The 17,539-nt window shown below is 39.9% G+C and overlaps 1 protein-coding gene across 1 annotated transcript in view; it reads left to right on the top strand.

Annotated features, from left to right (window-relative positions):
- Positions 1-17,539, top strand: part of cdh13 (cadherin 13, H-cadherin (heart)) — a 516,276-nt gene that overhangs the window by 228,122 nt on the left and 270,615 nt on the right. Inside the window, exon 6 of the mRNA XM_074678416.1 lies at positions 8,062-8,214. Coding sequence (XP_074534517.1) covers positions 8,062-8,214 — 153 coding nt within the window. The remainder of the gene's footprint in view (positions 1-8,061; positions 8,215-17,539) is intronic.

Raw genomic sequence — 17,539 nt, 5'->3', positions numbered from 1 at the left:
GAAGTGGCAGGACAATCAGGCAGGGCACTGGTGCAAGCCTGGCATACAAACACACACGCACAAACAAACACAAGCACACAAATGCTTGTACACTCAGACCCAATCAGTCCATCATTTCAGTGCCTCCTCAGTCACTCACTAACTCACACATTCACTTTCTTTCCATCTCTCTTGCTCACACACACACACACTCACAGGCACACACAGTCTGACCAGGTCCCAGGAGTCCTTTCATAGCTGTTGATTGTCATTCGCAGCTGGCTCTATGACCTTGACAGGGATAACAGAGGTACCGCGGAGGGATGCTACTGAATGTACTGTCCCTCACAAACACACACACACAGAAGCCATCCACTCTTGTTTTCTGTGAAAGCACAAGGGCATTTGGAGCAAGTGTTTATGTGTGTGTGTTTGTGCAGAAATGGCATTTTCTCTTACATGGCTGCTCTTTGTATTTTATAAGAACACTCAGCCTGATATATAATTTAGGTATCTGATTCCTTCTGTTTGAGAGCAAATTTGCACATTCCTGTGCTGCTTTTTCCGCTGGCGTTCTTTCTTGTTTCTTGTTTCCTGACAAGCCCTCAGACAGCGGGAGGTGTTATCACACTTTAAGCACACACAAATCAACGAGTACAAACCTTCCCACCCAGGTGCCCTCTCATTGTTTTGATGGTTATTTTCTCTGGATGCTCAGAGGTGTTTGGTGTTGCGGAGCCGCCACACCTCCTGTCATCCTCCTGCAGTATCATGAGCCCTGCAGTCTTTCATGTCTGCTTGGTTGGTAATGAGAGCTGATGGAAAGAGGTGAGATTCCCCCATCAGTCCTCCCACATGCACGCAGAGGGAGACAGACTCACAGAGAAGACAAAGCCACTGGGTGTGCCGGCGTGTAAGGAAAGCTAAGTGTGTGTGTATGTACGTTGTAGATTATCACACTCCTCTCCCACTGAGACAACTACTAATCACACTAAACTTCTCCTGACACTTCAGTTACTCTTCCGCTGGAGTCCTTACATCTTTATCAGCCATCTCTCCCTCTCACGTGCTTCCTACTTCCTCTGCTCTCTCAGTCTGTCCTCACACCACCCCCTAAATCCTCCTAGTCCATTATTGTGTTTCTCCCCTTCCTCTCAATGATGTGCAGCCATCTGTGAATCCAACTGAGATGCACCTTGATTTTCTTCACCTGGTCCAGTTCGTGGATTTCAGCAGGTGCCGGTTGCTACGGTGATTACAGATCAGAAATATCTCTATCCTGTGAATGACAGCTATTGCACCTGTGTGTGCATGTGTGTGTGTTTGTTTATGATAGAATAGAAACAAAATCTTGAGTGTTGATACATGAACAAGACTCAGACCAAGAATAAAATTACATACAAAACTAATAAATATTTGTTAACTCAAAAAATAGGCAAATAAATAAACAAATAAATAAATTAATGAATAAAAACATCCTTTATGGTCAGTCTTAGACACAACGCCGTGCTCTTGATGTATCACTCTTCATTAAGGTTATTTTAAGAGGGGAAAACCTAGGCAAAGGGTGACTATGGGTTATGCCCATCCTTAAACCTGTTGCTTGTGTTCAGTGTACGGTGCAATTGTCAATCTGTGAATATGTTTTTGAAAATAAGATATTTTAAGGAGGGGCTGTTGTACTATTCTCAACTTCCCACTGTCCCTCTGGTACCCCTCCTTGTAGATTTTCTTGATCTATGAATCCCATTTTTTATTATTTTTTTTTTTTTTTATTCCTCACACTGGTGTTTTAGAAAACTCTTATTTCAGCCTCTGTCTGAAACACTTAGCTTATGCTGCTGTCTCTTTATAGCTTTCCACTCCAAAAACCCTAATCAATCTGATTGGCTAAATCTATGGAGGCCTGTCGGGGGCAGACCTTGGAGTTGAGATCTGCTCCTCCAACAGTATTGTTAGGAGATCTTTGTGCAAATCGAGGTTTTGTGAAGAGCTCGTGTTATTATTATTATTATTATTTTTTTCAGAATGGAACAGTTTGAGCAATCTAAGCAGTTCTGAGGATTTCTACAACATACGAATATGTAGTAGTTTATACTATCGGCATGTTTGGGTTTTGTTCCCCTTTAGCCTAAACCTGAGAAGCCAGGAAAGAAAGAATTCAAAACACATTACAAATGAAATATAAAACAATACAAACACCAATTTGAAATAAACTAAAATCGTCTGGGGCTGCACAAGGGTGCAGCTCTGCAGCTTCACATCGAGATCACCAATTTAAATCCTGGTTCGCCCAGAGGAGCTTTCTTTGCGGAGTTAGCATGTTCTCCTGTGCATGCTTGGGTTCTCTCTTGGCACTCTGGCTTCCTCCCACTGTCCAAAAACATGCTTAGCGGATTAAGGCCTGGACCACATGTATATGGATATTTTTTTGACCAAATATCTTTGTCCTCATTTAAAAAAAAAAATCTCTGTCCACGTAACAGAAATATCTCTGTCCATACAAAGAGGCAAAACTTGATCGTCTCTGAAGCCTGCAATGCCATGCCTGGCCAATAAGTGGTAGATTAGCAAAACCATAGAAGAAGAATGTTATGGGCATGCGCAGTCAAAATCAGGAAGAAGAAGCAGACAACGGAGTAAGGAGATGGCAAAAAATAAATAAATGAAAAAATAAAATTGAGTCGTTTGTGTAAAGAGACGATGAGGTGGACTTGTTGATTTATGAACATTAACAATATCATCAAAAACAACATTAGTGCCAAGAACACAGAAATAGTGTGGTAAATGTCGGCCATCGTTTTTGTTGTTGGCAGCTGTTGTTACAGTGACTTGTTGCTAGGTGCTTGATGTCATCGCGTCAACACCAGCTCCGTTTAACACCTCTTTGCGGATCCACTCGACCAGATATTTTTTTGTTTCTTCACTTTTTTTTATCCATTTGAAAAAAAAAAAAATCTGTTTATGTGGGTGAAATTGTCGTGATCATATGGTTGAGAGGCCCAGTTGGACAGAAAAATGTGCGTTTAGGAATAAATCCATATTCGTGTGGTCCAGGCCTGAGTGGTCATTCTAAATTGTCCATAGGTGTAAGTGTGTGCATGAAAGGTTATCTCTCCCTTTGTGTCATCCCTGCGACTGACTGGCAAACGGTCCAGAATGTACCTCACCCCTCACTCCAAGGCAGCTGGGATAGGCTCCAGCCACCTGCAACCCTAACTGATAACTGGTGGAGAAAATGGATGAATGAATGAAATGCAACAAAACATAAATAAAGTAAAATAATAAAAAAATAATGCCTCGTAGCGTGAGGACTACAACTTTGGAGAGAAACTAGATAAGGCAAGAGCAGAAATGTGTTTTTGTCATTTTTCTTTGCACATTAGCCATAAATCACTCATATAATCTGGAATGAGCATCGCAAAGAGCTAAGGTGGGGAGAGTGAGAGGATGGAGAACGGAGATAAAGACAACTTTGAATGTAAAGTGAGATGTAGAAGTGAAAAGGAAAAAGCAGGGATGGACACATTAGAAAAAAAATCAAGCGTGGCCCCCCGAGCGAGAGGGAACAGAGGGGAATGATGAAGCGGATCATGGAGATAAATGGCAGAGAGCTTTGGAGAGGCTGTAAGGGCTCGAGCTTCATCTGGCTCGTAACGCTGCAGTCTCATCTCACATGCTCTTTCAAGTGGCGAGCAGAAAGGCCTTCATTTTAGCCGCCGTTCCAGAGAAGCTGGCTCTCATTAGAGGTGACCTCATGGCTCTGCTCTGATCACGAGGCAGAGTGGGGGACAATTTACATTTTGACACTGAGCAATGGTGTCAACTGAGGCCAGAAGGACGTCAAAGTGATGAAAACCTTGTGTGCCGTTTTGTGGGTTCAGAGTCCACTTGGAGTATTTTTGCCTCATAAATCAATAAAGACTTTAATTCAAAAAGACAAATCACAGCTAAGTAGACAAACTAAACAAAGATAAAGTGTGTCTGGGTACAGATTGGTCTTGTGAAAAATATGACAAATAAATCCTAACACCAAACTAGTTTCAAACTAAACAAAAGTTTTTGAGCAAGAGATTCATCATTTCCACCTCAACATTTTTTCTGGTAATGAAAACAAAAAAACTTTTACAGCAACAAAATACCATTAAGTTGGCTCTTTGCCTCAGCATTTCAATACAAGAAAGTAGGACTATAGGGTTAAACAATCATAATACTTTTATTTTGTATAGCACTTTTCAATACAAGTAATAAAGTGCTTTACAAAATAAAATAAATTTATAAAGAAAACAGGTAAGGCAAATAGCAAACAATAAAATGAATTAAAAGAGGAAGCCAAGCAATACAATAAATTTGTAAATAAATATAAAAACAAAACAATGAAACTAAAAATGAAGCAAGATAAAATCACACTATAAGAGCTTTTCTGTGAAAACAGGCCTTCAATAATAGAATAAAACAAGAGACTGCTTGTGTAAAGTGAGGAAAACTAGAAGCCAGCACCCCACACCTCTGCCTGTACATTTTAGCAGGGACACAGTATTTTGCAGGGACAGAAGGCTTGCAGACAAAATATTTTCTCCTTGAATCCTTACATCATTGTATTGCTCTTGGAATGGAGCAGAATCTGTTGATGCCAAAAGACGAGGACATGGTCACAGCTGCAGGACAAACGCCAACACTCTGAGGCTGAGCTCTTTAACAACTCTGCTAGCTTGGTGCATGCTGTCAAGTACAGGGGGATCCCTTTTGAGCCTGTAGTCCTCCAAAAAAGAGGTGTCAGAGACCAGCAACCCAGTGCCATGGAAACACACTAACAGGAAAATCCCCAAACACACAAAAATGAATAAAAAACAATACTTAAGACTGGTAGAAAATAAATTCAACTTCCATCACAGATACTGCATCCTGGCTTGTTACCTTGGGGGTCTTTAGGCAACAATGAAATGTGGAAAACAAATTAAACATTTTCAATTTGCATGATGTAATTACAGTTTAACTCCTGGATTTGTAACCCACCAGGGGGCCCTCCAGTTTAGGAGCCACTGGTCTAGAATACCTGCAAATAAGAAAAAAAAACAAAAACAAAAAAAGTAAGAAGACAGACACTCCCATGAGTGCTCACACACAACTACAGGTGTTTACAGCTGTTCAAAAGTTTGTGTTACAAAACATACACATGCAGAACAGATGATAACCATCGGATCCAGTAAAGATGAATGACAATGCTCTGTTTGATAAAAAAAGGACACTGGGCTGTGGTAAACAGTCCTTTTCAGTGCTGTGAGTATATATTAAGTATTACAGTAAAGCAGCTGTGCCTTTTGCTTAAATGTCAATGCAGAGTAAAGTCTGGGATCATTTACACTGTTGAGAGGGAGTCTTGTAACATTGGTCCATGCATCATCATACTTAATACACCAACCTGAGTTTGTGTGATCTAAAGATTTTTATGGATGAAGTGAGGTTAGAGAAATAGATTTTGTAGGCTGAAGCCCTGAGCATTTAAAAGTTATGAACTACTGTGTCTTCCTGGCTCTCTGATAGGATGGGAGCTGACACACTGATTGGTCAGTTTTTGGTTTGTTTGTTTGCTTGTTTGTTTTTTGATTACCAAAATAAACCCTCGGAAACTGCACTTCCCATCACACCCAGGTTTTGTGCCACTTAACTATCAAACATTTGTTGGACACAATTTTACTTCCAGTCACTTATTCTAGACTGTGTGCTGCATCGTTTTAATTAAGCTCTTTGTTTTGTTTTTGTTTTTTAATTAAACCAACTGAATACAGCATGGTAATGAGGGAGCTGTGAAAATGCTCTCAAATACGTATCTTCTCAACATATTATAAAAGTCTAAATACCAAGGATGGCCAATGGGCTGCCATATTTAGCTTCTTTTTGCACATAGCAGTGATCTCGACATCTTATCTGTTGGTTGCGGAATGGGTGTTAAAAAAGGTGTGTTGAGGTGAACTGGTCAATAGATGTGTTTTGACACGTTCTACCTGGAAAAGAGAAGCTGCATTGAATTGCATACAACATGTTAGTATTCCTCAAGGTAAAGGTTGTGCCATTATGTTGGCTGGCTGATGTGAACTTCTTAATTAAAGGGACATAATTGGCATGTTTGGTGAAACCTGTTCTTCACACACAAAAAAAAAGGTAAATTTTATTGAAATTACACATTGCCTGCTTTGAAAAGATCTTTATCCCGTGAAACGTGTGTGTGAACGTTGTAATTCTTATCACCAAACTTTGCTAAGTTTGTCAATGTACATAATTTTGGCTTTTCTGTCATGAAACATGGTCTACCCTGAAACATCTACCCTGAACTCTGGATCTCAAAGGTCCATGGTCTCTGTTGGTGTTTTTTTTTCTTTCCAGTCTATCTAACATGCTGTTTTTTCTCTGCTTCTCTTTTATAACCTGCCTGTTCCTGATACCTGGGAATCCATGGATGCTCCTGGCTATGACAGTCTCATGTGAGTACAGTTTTCTAAGAACACTCTGGGTCGGTCTGCTTCTGTCTGAGGGCTGTTAGTCAGCCAACTTTGCTGTAGTTTTCAGAAACATCAGAAGTGAACTAGACTAAGTTGGGTTCAAACTCCAGTTCACTTGTCCACACCATAGATACAGAGTTTGTTATTTTTAAACTAATTTATCTCTTTCACATTCCTTAGCTAGAAAAAAAAACTCCCATGGAACAAGGGATAGTCACTAGGCCCTGACGTTATACTAACTGTCTTATTTTTAAAATTCTCAAAATTTCCATGAATGAAGTCTAAAGACTGATAGAAACCGAATCAATGTCTTTCCTTAAATATTTTTTAATTGCCAACTTCTGGGGATTTCACATTGCAATGAAAGCTCAGAAAGCCACTTTGCACTTATCTCCTGTGGGTGAATGTATCTTCTTTTTTTTTTACAGGAAGCGGTAATTTACACATTCTTTGCAAGAATTATGATTTACATGGGGTAATTAACAGTGAATGGGTTGTTATGTGAGCTAGAGTCCTATTTTGATAAGCACAGTTGTGAATAGGCTTATTAACACCTAACAGATTATTTTTCTTATCACTACACTCGGGAACTAGGGCACCAGACTTGTTCAGAATGAAGGATAATAAATATTTTGGGGGTTAAAAAATGTTGTTTTCAGGTTATAATAGTCTTAAAACATCATTAAAAAACCCCTGAAGAAATCAAGATCCTAATCCTGACATTAAAAAACCCTTGCATATTTTTTTTATATATTGCCCCCTTATGGAGAACATTTTTTCTTGGTCAGAAGCAGAGTTTGCTGATGTCTACACAGCATGTAACACGACAGAAAACTGACCACTTATTATCTATCAAGAGAAATTTGAGGGATGGATGAGGTTTGATTTCTGTAATGATGGTTTTACGCCACTTAGTGACTTTTTTTTTTTTTTAAGAAATACAAAAAAGAAATTTATTAAATGAAGCATTCATCTGTTACTTTCATGGTTAATAAGTATATCAGTAAAGCTATTGGCGTTTGCTCATTGGAACAAAATCAAATGTGGCCCTCTGTAAAGACAAAAAAAGAAAAGAAACATGCCCTGGTGTGCTGAACCTCTTTAGGAACTTTTCTGGCCTTTATAAAGCTCTCCTTAGAGCTTTGACATTTACACACCCTCAAACCCAAAATACCTGTGACCATTATTGTTTTTGCGTACAGTTTGGAGTGACTTTGAGGAGATCAGTTTTGTTGCTCCACTTTTCTCAATCAGACCTGGTTTGAGTACTGTAGATCCCTAGTCTGTTCTCACATGTGTCCACTGACTGTCATTATTTCCTCACTCTGGAGTCCAGCCTGTGATAGAAACATTTCTGCCACAGTGTTTATTGAGTTTAAGGCCAACAGCAACACAAGACGAAGGTGAAATATTCCAACACTCCTCTCTGCGGATTGATTTGGTTTGGCAGTAAATGTTGTTGTGGGGTTTTCACCATTAGAGCCAGGTATACAACATTGCTGGGGGACAATAAAGGATCAATAAGGAAGCCATGAGTTTCTATTGTCACTGTGTAAGAGTGTGCTCATGTGTTTGTTCACAGGTAATTTCAACAGAGAAACCAGGAAACCATATCTTTCGCCTGACGGGCCCCGGTGCTGACCAAGATCCCAAAGGTCTCTTCACCATCGACATCGACACAGGAGATGTGTCAGTCAGCCGCTCACTGGACCGGGAAGACATCGACTCATACCAGGTCAGTGTGTGTGGGTGTGTGTTTGGATTTAGATTCTTTGTTGTTTGCTCTGTATGTTCCTCTGTATGTTCACCTTTACAGATCCTTGTCAAAATCAGAGTTCACGTAGCTTCTATCTTGTACGATGATTGCTTTTCATCTCATGTTGATTCATTCACCAGTCTGCTGCAGAACAGAATCAGCTTTGGTGAGCTAGTGTTTGTTGAGGATAAGCTGAACAGTCAGAGGTGGCTTGTGGAAAAGCCTTTTGATGGTGTAACCCAACTTCACATAATACGGCAGTGTTATTTGGAAATGGTTGAGCTTTTTTAATGCTGAATTGATACTATCAGTTTGAAGATGGTGGCTCCCTAGGTGATAAAAGAACAAAAGCTCTGTTTGGTGCCCTCTGAGTAGTCTGCCTCACGAAACCATTTCCACCTGTAAATTAAGTTAGAGGGGTAAGGAAAGAGTCCACTTTTTAAGTGTGTCTAAAGATCTTATCCTGATTTCAGAAACCAGCCGAGAGTGCGGGTGTTCAGCTGGATGCAATCTGTTGATAAGCTAACTGGCTTTTATAAAACCTCAGAAATAATTCACTCTGTAAATACCAACAGATGTGAGAGGAAAGCAGACAGAAGCGGGTGGCTGAGAGGCGCAAACATATAATCTCAATTTTCTTTGGGAGGCTTTTCCTGCTCTGGCGTTATTACATGCATGGTGTAACCAGGACATCCACTTTCAGTGGTTACGGTCTGATTCCAGTTGTTTACAAGCACCTTTGACAGCCAGTAACTGTGTCCCTGTATCTCATGAATAATCTACTTAGCAGGCAGAATGGTCTGCTAGAGAACATACATGCAGGCCCAGTCTCCCGAGGAAACGGCTCTATAGGGAACATTTTCTTCAGTACGTAGAGCAGGCACGTTGAGAGCCTCCTTAGTTCCTTTTGTTGTGCGGATGGCACAAAGAAAGACACTGAACCGATCATCTTTTCTGAACAGACTGGACTGGATGGTTGATGGTTGTAATCAATAAATAATAGAAGAACACCTGTAAAGGGTTGTGAAATGTGAAAAATCATTTCCAGTAAGTGTGAAGCAGCAGTGTTTGAGACACTACCCTGTAAAAAAATGTATGATACACTCTTGTATGCACATAGTGCTTGCAGTATACTTCATTATAGTGTACTGATAAAGGTTTCCATTGTGAGGTCCAGCTGTTGTAAATACAGGTAGTAAGCTCCTGCTCAATGAACCAATCACAGGGCCTGCGGTCCACCGCATCTTGATGCGTTCATTTTGGACATGCATGTCCAGCTACACTTGTAGGCTTTGCCCATAGTTACTCCATTGACTGCATACAGTTATAAACCAGGCTTTAGGGTTTTTTTTTTCAGTCTGTTGTGGTAGTCTCTTCATGACACAACAAGCAGGGATGTTGTTGTCAGAGCTCAACAAACTGTTCTTCATAGTTTTGACTTCATCATACTTTTTTTTCTTTGTTTCACTCTTTTGTTGTTGTTGCTGTTTTTGTTGTTGTTGAGCTTTCTTTCACTCTTTTTTTTTTCAATGCTTCTGACTTTTCCTTTGTGCAGAGGGCTCTGTGCTCTCATTGGTCAACCTAACTAATGTGTCAGAACACAATGTAGAGAGAACAATCATACATGCCAGACTGCATGTTGGGAAGTAGGAAGGCACCCCACATGTGGCCTTGATGGTTGTTCACTATATTAATTGTTTGTTGTGGACCTGATGTACCTCATCTGAATCTAGAAAACAAACAAACAAAAATATCAGCAGGATACAGCGGCGTTAGCTGTGGACCCTACCTCAGAATAGCAATGCACTACACCTACACAAGATCACACATAAATGTCAGTTTAACACATACAGATGACTTATCTAACTCTATAGAGGGGATTATTTGTTGATCAACAACTCCAGATGCATGGGCAACTTGAGTGCAGAAGCACTGCGAAGTAAAATGGTTTTTCAACAACATGGGGGAGTTCACCACCAAAAGAATTTTTTTTAAACTAAGTATCATCATTTTGATGGATGGTAAACTGCTCCCAGGTTTGTGAAATAGCAGTGAGTGGATAGAAGAGATCAGCAAGTGGACAGATATTAGGTAGACAGACGTTTTTTGAGGAGAAATCTGGCATGTACCCAGAGAGCAATTTAAACACACAACTGTCACACTGATGACTGCTTTATCTGTGCACACTTACCAGACTGTGACATATTAGGACGTAAACATGTGTCAATAAATCAGAAACCTTCCCAAACCATAAAGAGCCCACAGACTTCTGAATCTGAGCATTTTTTTTTTAAATGACTTGGACTAATTCCTATATACGATCCACAGAGTCCCTTTCTACTTTAAGAGATGTCTGAAGACTCATCTGTTCAGGGAACACTGAGGCACTTGAGCTGACCCTTCTCCTCTTTGTCCTCAGGGGTAGAATGAGTCAGAAGGTCTCAGACCAAGCTCTTAGTGAATATTTAGGGCTGATTATTAAATGCTGTCGAAGGTTGAACTCTATCCTTTCAGTGATTAATTGTGGTTACTTATGGCTACATTATTCTACATGGGAATAATGAAAAAAATAAATAAATAAATAAAATGAAAAAAAAAAAAAATCTTCTTGAACTTGATGGCAGCACCTGCGGCCAAGAAACATGAAGCGTTTTGTTCCACCAACGTTTTCCCTTCTGTTTAATTACTTACTTGTGTTGTATGTTCCTTTGGACTAAAGCGTCTGCTAAATGAAACTGCAGAACTGACAAACTTTAGCAGATGTGATCAAGTATAGTTGTTGATTGCATACTATACTTCCTTGGTATCAAAAGGTGTCTATATTTCCCCCTTCCCAACAAGATGTAAGCTTGAGGTTGGTGTCGATAAGGAAGACAGGGTGTAAATTTGTAATCCTAAAGTGAGACAAACACAATTAACACCATGACACCAAAACTGTGATTTTTAGCAAGATCACTTCAAGATATACAGCTCTTTAACCTGTTTATCATTTCACTGCATGACTATTGTGCTCCTTTCTCTTTCATACACTTGTCAATTGACAGTGTAACCAGCCAGCTAGCCTTTCCTGCAGGGCCTGGCTCCTACTGCAGCTCAGAAGAGAAGAGATGACAGATAAAAATGATGCACTTAACCCTAAACCAAAATGAATTCCCCCTCCAGCCTAGTTTTTTGGGGGGGATTTTATAAAAAAAAAGATAAAAGTTAATATGTTGTGCTGGAGAAGACAATATTTTTTTTTTTTTTTTTTTTTTTTTAATCCGAAGTTTCTATCATGGTCATGCTGTAGTCACACCTTCAAAGCAACGACATTCTTCTAATACATTTTCTGATGTACCCAAACCAGGGTGACATCTCAGTGGATTAAAGTTTTAGTGTCCTTGTAAGCTGTATTAAAAGCTGGTTCACAAAGCTCTGAGTAAGACAAAGAGCGTAAAAGCAGGAAGAGAGGGACATGGATCTTGGGACCTTCCCCACAAAGACATTTCGCTGGGTTCGGTATGGTAAAACTTTAGCTTGGGACAGAAATATTCAATGACAGAGTGGCTGAGCTGAATATAAAGTGACAAGGGAGTTTAAGATAAAGACAAACTTCTGGTGAGCTTGAAACAAAAGCCTGCTTATCATCAGTGTAATTTCCATGGCTAAATAATTTGAAGCTGTCGAGAGTGCTGCTGATTTGTCATGATACAGAAGAGCATGACCCGTAAGACAGCTTTATCCATAAACAATACACTGATACACAAGTCCTGCAAGTCTGTGTCATGATAAGGATGATGTATTAAAACAGCAGAGCGCAGATACATTATCTACACTTTCAGCTGTCCAGTGGTCTTTTTTCATCCAGCTTAAAACTTCTGGGCTGCTAAGTTGTTTTCACAGTGTGAAGACTTCTTAGTCTGTGTGAATCTCTTCCTTTAACTCATTTATCTTTCACCCTTTTGGCTTTCTCCTCACATGAGAAAAAATAAAAAAAGCTTTTGAGCCAACATGGAATCAAACATATTCAGAAGTTTCCGTCCAGTACGGGCATTTATTCTCTTGATTTCAATATTAGACTCTGAGTCCAAGAGTGATCCAAAACATGTCACTCTAGGTGTGTAGGCACTGGACGAAAAACAGAACAACTTTATTAAAGCTGCCAGTCAGAAAAAGTGGTGATTCAACTTATATTTGACTGACCTCAACTTCTCACAGCAGACCACTGTTAAAAACACACTGATGCCACAGAGTTGACCAAAATGTGTTATATTTGATCCGTCCTGGATCACCATTAGCCCGTTCCTCTAAAGTCTCTCTGATTTTCTTGTCCATTTTTTTTTCTATCTACAACTTGATGAAAGAAGTCAACTAAATGACTATAGAAGGGAAACTGCTTTCAGCACACCATTGTTTGGATAACCTGGAGTTAGAATTTGCTTCTTCAACTAATTATTTCTTCCCCAATGAAATGCTTTCACACCGGGGCCCATATGCACGTTCAGTCATTAAACAAACAGGACCATTAGTCTCAACATTATGTTACGGAACGGCCCGTTTGGCAGCAGCTTTAGCTGCATGCATGCCTGTAAATAAACGTTAAGTTAACTAATTACACCATGAAAGAAACACAGGTGCAGATGACATCATAATTCAGGGGAACCTCCTGGAAAACCCCATCAAACAAATTCAAACTGCACGTCTACTACTCATCAACTGCAATAAACCTGGTGAGCGGTCATGGTGTGATTGAGAGAAGATCAAGAAAAACACTTTATCTGAGGCAAAACTTGAGATTTTATTACAAGGATACACATGGACGAACAGCTGTTATCAGTGAGTAAATCAGATAAACAAAGAGAAAGAGAAAGTTTGGCGATCTTGAACAGAGTATATGAGTGCAGTGTTTCTGAGTGCAGAGTAGAAAACTTCAATAATAAAATCATCAATATAATATCAAAGCAGTTTATGAACTCCAACATTTTACCACAGACATATTGGAAGGACCCACACGTATAAAAGCAAAGAGCGAATCAAACTGGTAAAACTGTTGACTACCGTATCAAACAGTAACACATTGCACGATGTCTGCCGTTAAACGGCCAAACAGGCACTATAATCCTGCTGTTAGCAGTGGGTAATGGTGGGTACACCTCCATTAAATCATACCCTCTTTTGGGCTGTAAACCTGGCTCATGCATTCCACTAAACATTTTTTGCAGTTAGTACGAACGGACCGGTTTCCTCGATAATGGCTGGTCATGCATATGCGCCCTGATCATTGTCATAGATGAAATCTGTTCAGCTTCTTTGTGCAAGTACTGCACACACAGTAATATACAGTTTCACATGACAACCCCTCTACCTCGCTCTGCTCTTGTCTGTCCACACTGCCCTTTCCACAACCGTATCGGCATGATATCTTGTTCACGGTGCTCTTATCAGAGGATGGTACGCCTGCGTCCTGGCCATAACTCAGACCAGCGTCTCCTATCAAATACAGCTTCTCTTTTTATTGATGGTCCCTCGTGTGCACAGTGAAGACTATATCACTTTTACAGTGCCCAGAGGTCCTCCCAGGCTGCCCCAGTCACATTCATTAACACCATCATCTTTCACAGTGCAGCTAATGGCTTGTCAGGGGATGAAACATGATAGATTCAGAGGTAGACAGTAATCAGTATCACTAATAAAATAGTTGATATAAAAACATACAATGAGATCTTTTTTAAACCTGCCTGTTTAACATGTTTAACATGTCTGTTAAATGCTCTATGAGGAGTTTTCATGTTGTGTTGATTCTGGTGACCACTGTGCCCTTTAATCAAAAATGTCAAGTGATTTTCCAGGATGAAGAAAGCATTTTTTTTTTTGTTAACAGATTCTGCTTTAACACTACTTTTCTTTGTTCATAAAACCTTTTATCAGATTCAGAGTGATGGGCAAATGCATTGATTATTAGCTTATTAACACTGGAGGTGATTGTCACAGCCTCCTTTACAAATGAACCCACAAATGACTTATAAAAAAAAGGATACCAAAATAGATTTAAAAAAAAGGATGCCACACAATGCTAACTGCATAATAGTCAGCTTCATTTAATAGATCTTACATCCACATCACTAAACTAAAATAGTCTAAATAAGAAAGCAAACAAACAACAGAGAATGGAGATCTGGCTAAACAGGGAAAAAGATGGAAAAGTGCTGAACTAACCACACAACCAGCACTTCTCCCTAAAATACCGAACCATAAAACACATCCTCTGAGAAAGGAAGAAATTGAAAAACAGGACGACGGGCCCCAGCTAAAATGACAAAACCTGTCTAGACATTCACAGATAAAATAAACAAGCCTGATGGGGAGAAAGAAACAGAGAATTGATTAAATGGGACGATCATCCTAACAAGCTTCAGCCCTGAAGTGTGTGTCTGCCAACCAGCCAGCTCTCTACCACCTGGCTCCCTAAATCCCACCTCCTCCTCCCTGATCGCAGTTTGATCTCAGGTGTGCCATCAGTAGTGGTGGAGGGAGACCAGAAATGCACAGGAGGAGAGTTCCAGGGCTGCACGTAACAGACACATTACTTTTATTTTAACCCGTCAATGATCCACAGTCTTCAAATAAATGTTTAAGTGCACAGGAAGTTTCTTTGTATGAAGCAAAACTTATAGTATTTACCACACAAAACATAATGTCCAATAAAAACTATTCAAAGAAGAAAAACTCTGGTTGTCCAAGACACCTGAGGATAAATATTGACTCCACTTTTCTTTGCAGAAAAATTGACTTAAACACTAGTACAAGTGCCCAGCTTGTGAAATAATTACCTCCACCAAGGAGGTTTTGTTTCTGGGAGAGTTTGTCTGTTTTTTTCTGTGAACAACATAACTCAAAAAGTAACTAAAGGATCTTAATGAAATTTTAAGGAAATGTTCAAAATGGGATAAGAAAGAAGTGATTAAATTTTGGAGGTGATCTGGATCACCGTCTGGTTACAGGACTTTTTAAAGTATTCTTTATCATTGTGAGATAGGGCTGTTTTCACCATATGTGTATATAACTCCACGATAAATGGTCAGATTGCTTTGCAAAACAATACAAGACAAGGTCAGCATAATTTCTCACAGATGTAAAAGTACGATCCAGATCCTGGCAATATTCTGGATACTAAGATCCAGAATATGAAATATGTACTGGGTCTTAATGACAGCATACAGCATATTGTGATTGTTGGTGACAATCACAATATGCTTAGCAGAGGGCTACGCTCTCTGAGTGCTTTTCTAGTATCTGAAATATCTTGTTGCTGATAATGTCATTTCAATGGAGCCTCACTGTGATAGCAACACTATTTTAACTGAGTTCAGGACTCTTCACCTTGATAGCTCAAGACTTGATATTTCAATGTGTGGATCCTAGGGATGGGTACCTTTCACATTTGAAACAATTCAGTACCAATGCCCGGTACCTGGCAATCAGTACTGGTACTCAACGGTACCAATTTTCTGTACTTATTTTTATGTTCAAATGGTAAAAATATTAATTTCGTCAACTAAAAATATCTATATTTCTTCAATTTAACATATTTATTCTTCAACACAAAACCCTGTAATGCTGTGTTCATGTCCAGCATGGAAAATCACCCACTCTTCCACTCCCTCACAGTCACAAGGATGCATTTAGGTACCTGGGCGTAGTACCTTTTGATTTTACAAGAATCGGCAGGTACTTTTGACGGGATTTGGTCGGTACCTATAAAAGTACCTATTTCGGTACCCATCCCTAGTGGATCCCATGATCACATGACCACTAGATGAAAAAGCGGGCCTTCTTGTAGAGATTTATCATAGCTCTGCAGTTCCTCTCATTTTAGAGAATTTCCTGTTTTCTAAACTCACCAGTTGTTTTGAGTTTTCAGATGCATCTTTGAGCCTCCCATGTACACTCTGCTGTCCTAAAACCACCTGGGATAATAATATACTTGGTCATTACCAATACACCTTAATGTGATATAAGCATGTTTTTGTTCTAATTAGTCAACAGAGACACAAAAGTGAAAGATGGTCATGGCTTAAACCTCTCATCTGTGATGTTTCAGAGGGTAAATGTCAGGAAATGGCAAGTCCCTTATTCTCTGAGAGACATAAATAAACTCTGTGTTGTTGATGGTGTTTGGACAGAGATTACATCCATCTGTCTTCAGAGTGTGGCTCTTCATGTCAGGCTTGTACGTCACTTTGTGTCTGTGGAGTCACTTTCTTACACAGACCATGTGGCGCTCAGGGTGTCAGCATTGACTGTTTAATTCATTGACATGGTATCTATGACATCACCCATTGGTTTCTGAAGGAAGGTTTTGATGGTTTCGTCGTTGGTGGGTCATAGTGGAAATGCTGAATTTTGACTCCTCCTAAAGGTTTGACATACAGCAGTGGACAGATGCTCTCTGACACTGTGTTTAATAGACTATCCACTCCTTTCCTTCCTGTATCTTTCATACTGTCTCACTGCCTGAAGATGAACGATTGATATTGGCAAAGAAAAGCTTCACTCACTCTCACTCTCCCCTCACGGCCATTGTTCTTCAAAGTAAAACTGCAATCATCCCAGAAAATCCAATCAATAGAGTTGACTGGGCTGGTAATCAAATGCAGTGGTCAGAGTTTTGGAGACTCAGCCTGAAATTGATGCATATTAAAATACAAATGCAGACATTATAACAAGTAAAAGTACAAACTAAGCAGGACTTGGAAAAGGAAAGTGTAACTCCAGCAGAACAACAGCGAGGGGTCAGCTCCTGACAGATGGAAGTGGGAATTGTAAGTAGGCTCTTACAGGGAGCGTGGCGACAAACCAACAAACAAATGCCTGACAAAGTAAACATTTGCTGAGGAAGAACAAACAGACACAGTGATCAGCTGGGCCACATGTTCACAAGGATTTAATGTCAACCATTATTTTCTTATTAAGCTCAATTAGAGTGAAAATGAATGCTAATGAGATGGAAAATGGAGAGGCAGGGAGATGGGCGCTGGGAGGAGAACAGGGCTTATCACCGTGTTTGTGACAAGCTCGGGGTCGGCTCGAGATTTTCAGGGAAGAGCTCTAATTGGCTCAGAACAGACAGAGGAAGGGAAGAACGTGAAGTGATAAATAACAGTCTTGTTTACACAGGTAGAAGGACGACCCTCAGTAATGCAGGTCATCATGAGAATAAATCTGCTGAGTCTTTCGTGCGTGTTCTTCCAAGCCATGCTGGAAATTCTTAAAGAGGCTGAAATACAGAAACTGAAAAGTGTGGTGGATGATTTTCCAACATGCA

This window comes from Halichoeres trimaculatus, unplaced genomic scaffold, assembly GCF_033239565.1.
Source record: "Halichoeres trimaculatus isolate MK-OKI-2021-1 unplaced genomic scaffold, fHalTri1.1 fHalTri1_scaffold_10, whole genome shotgun sequence".
In the NCBI taxonomy this organism is placed as follows: Eukaryota; Metazoa; Chordata; class Actinopteri; order Labriformes; family Labridae; genus Halichoeres; species Halichoeres trimaculatus.
This window is presented reverse-complemented; position numbering and strand designations above follow the sequence as displayed.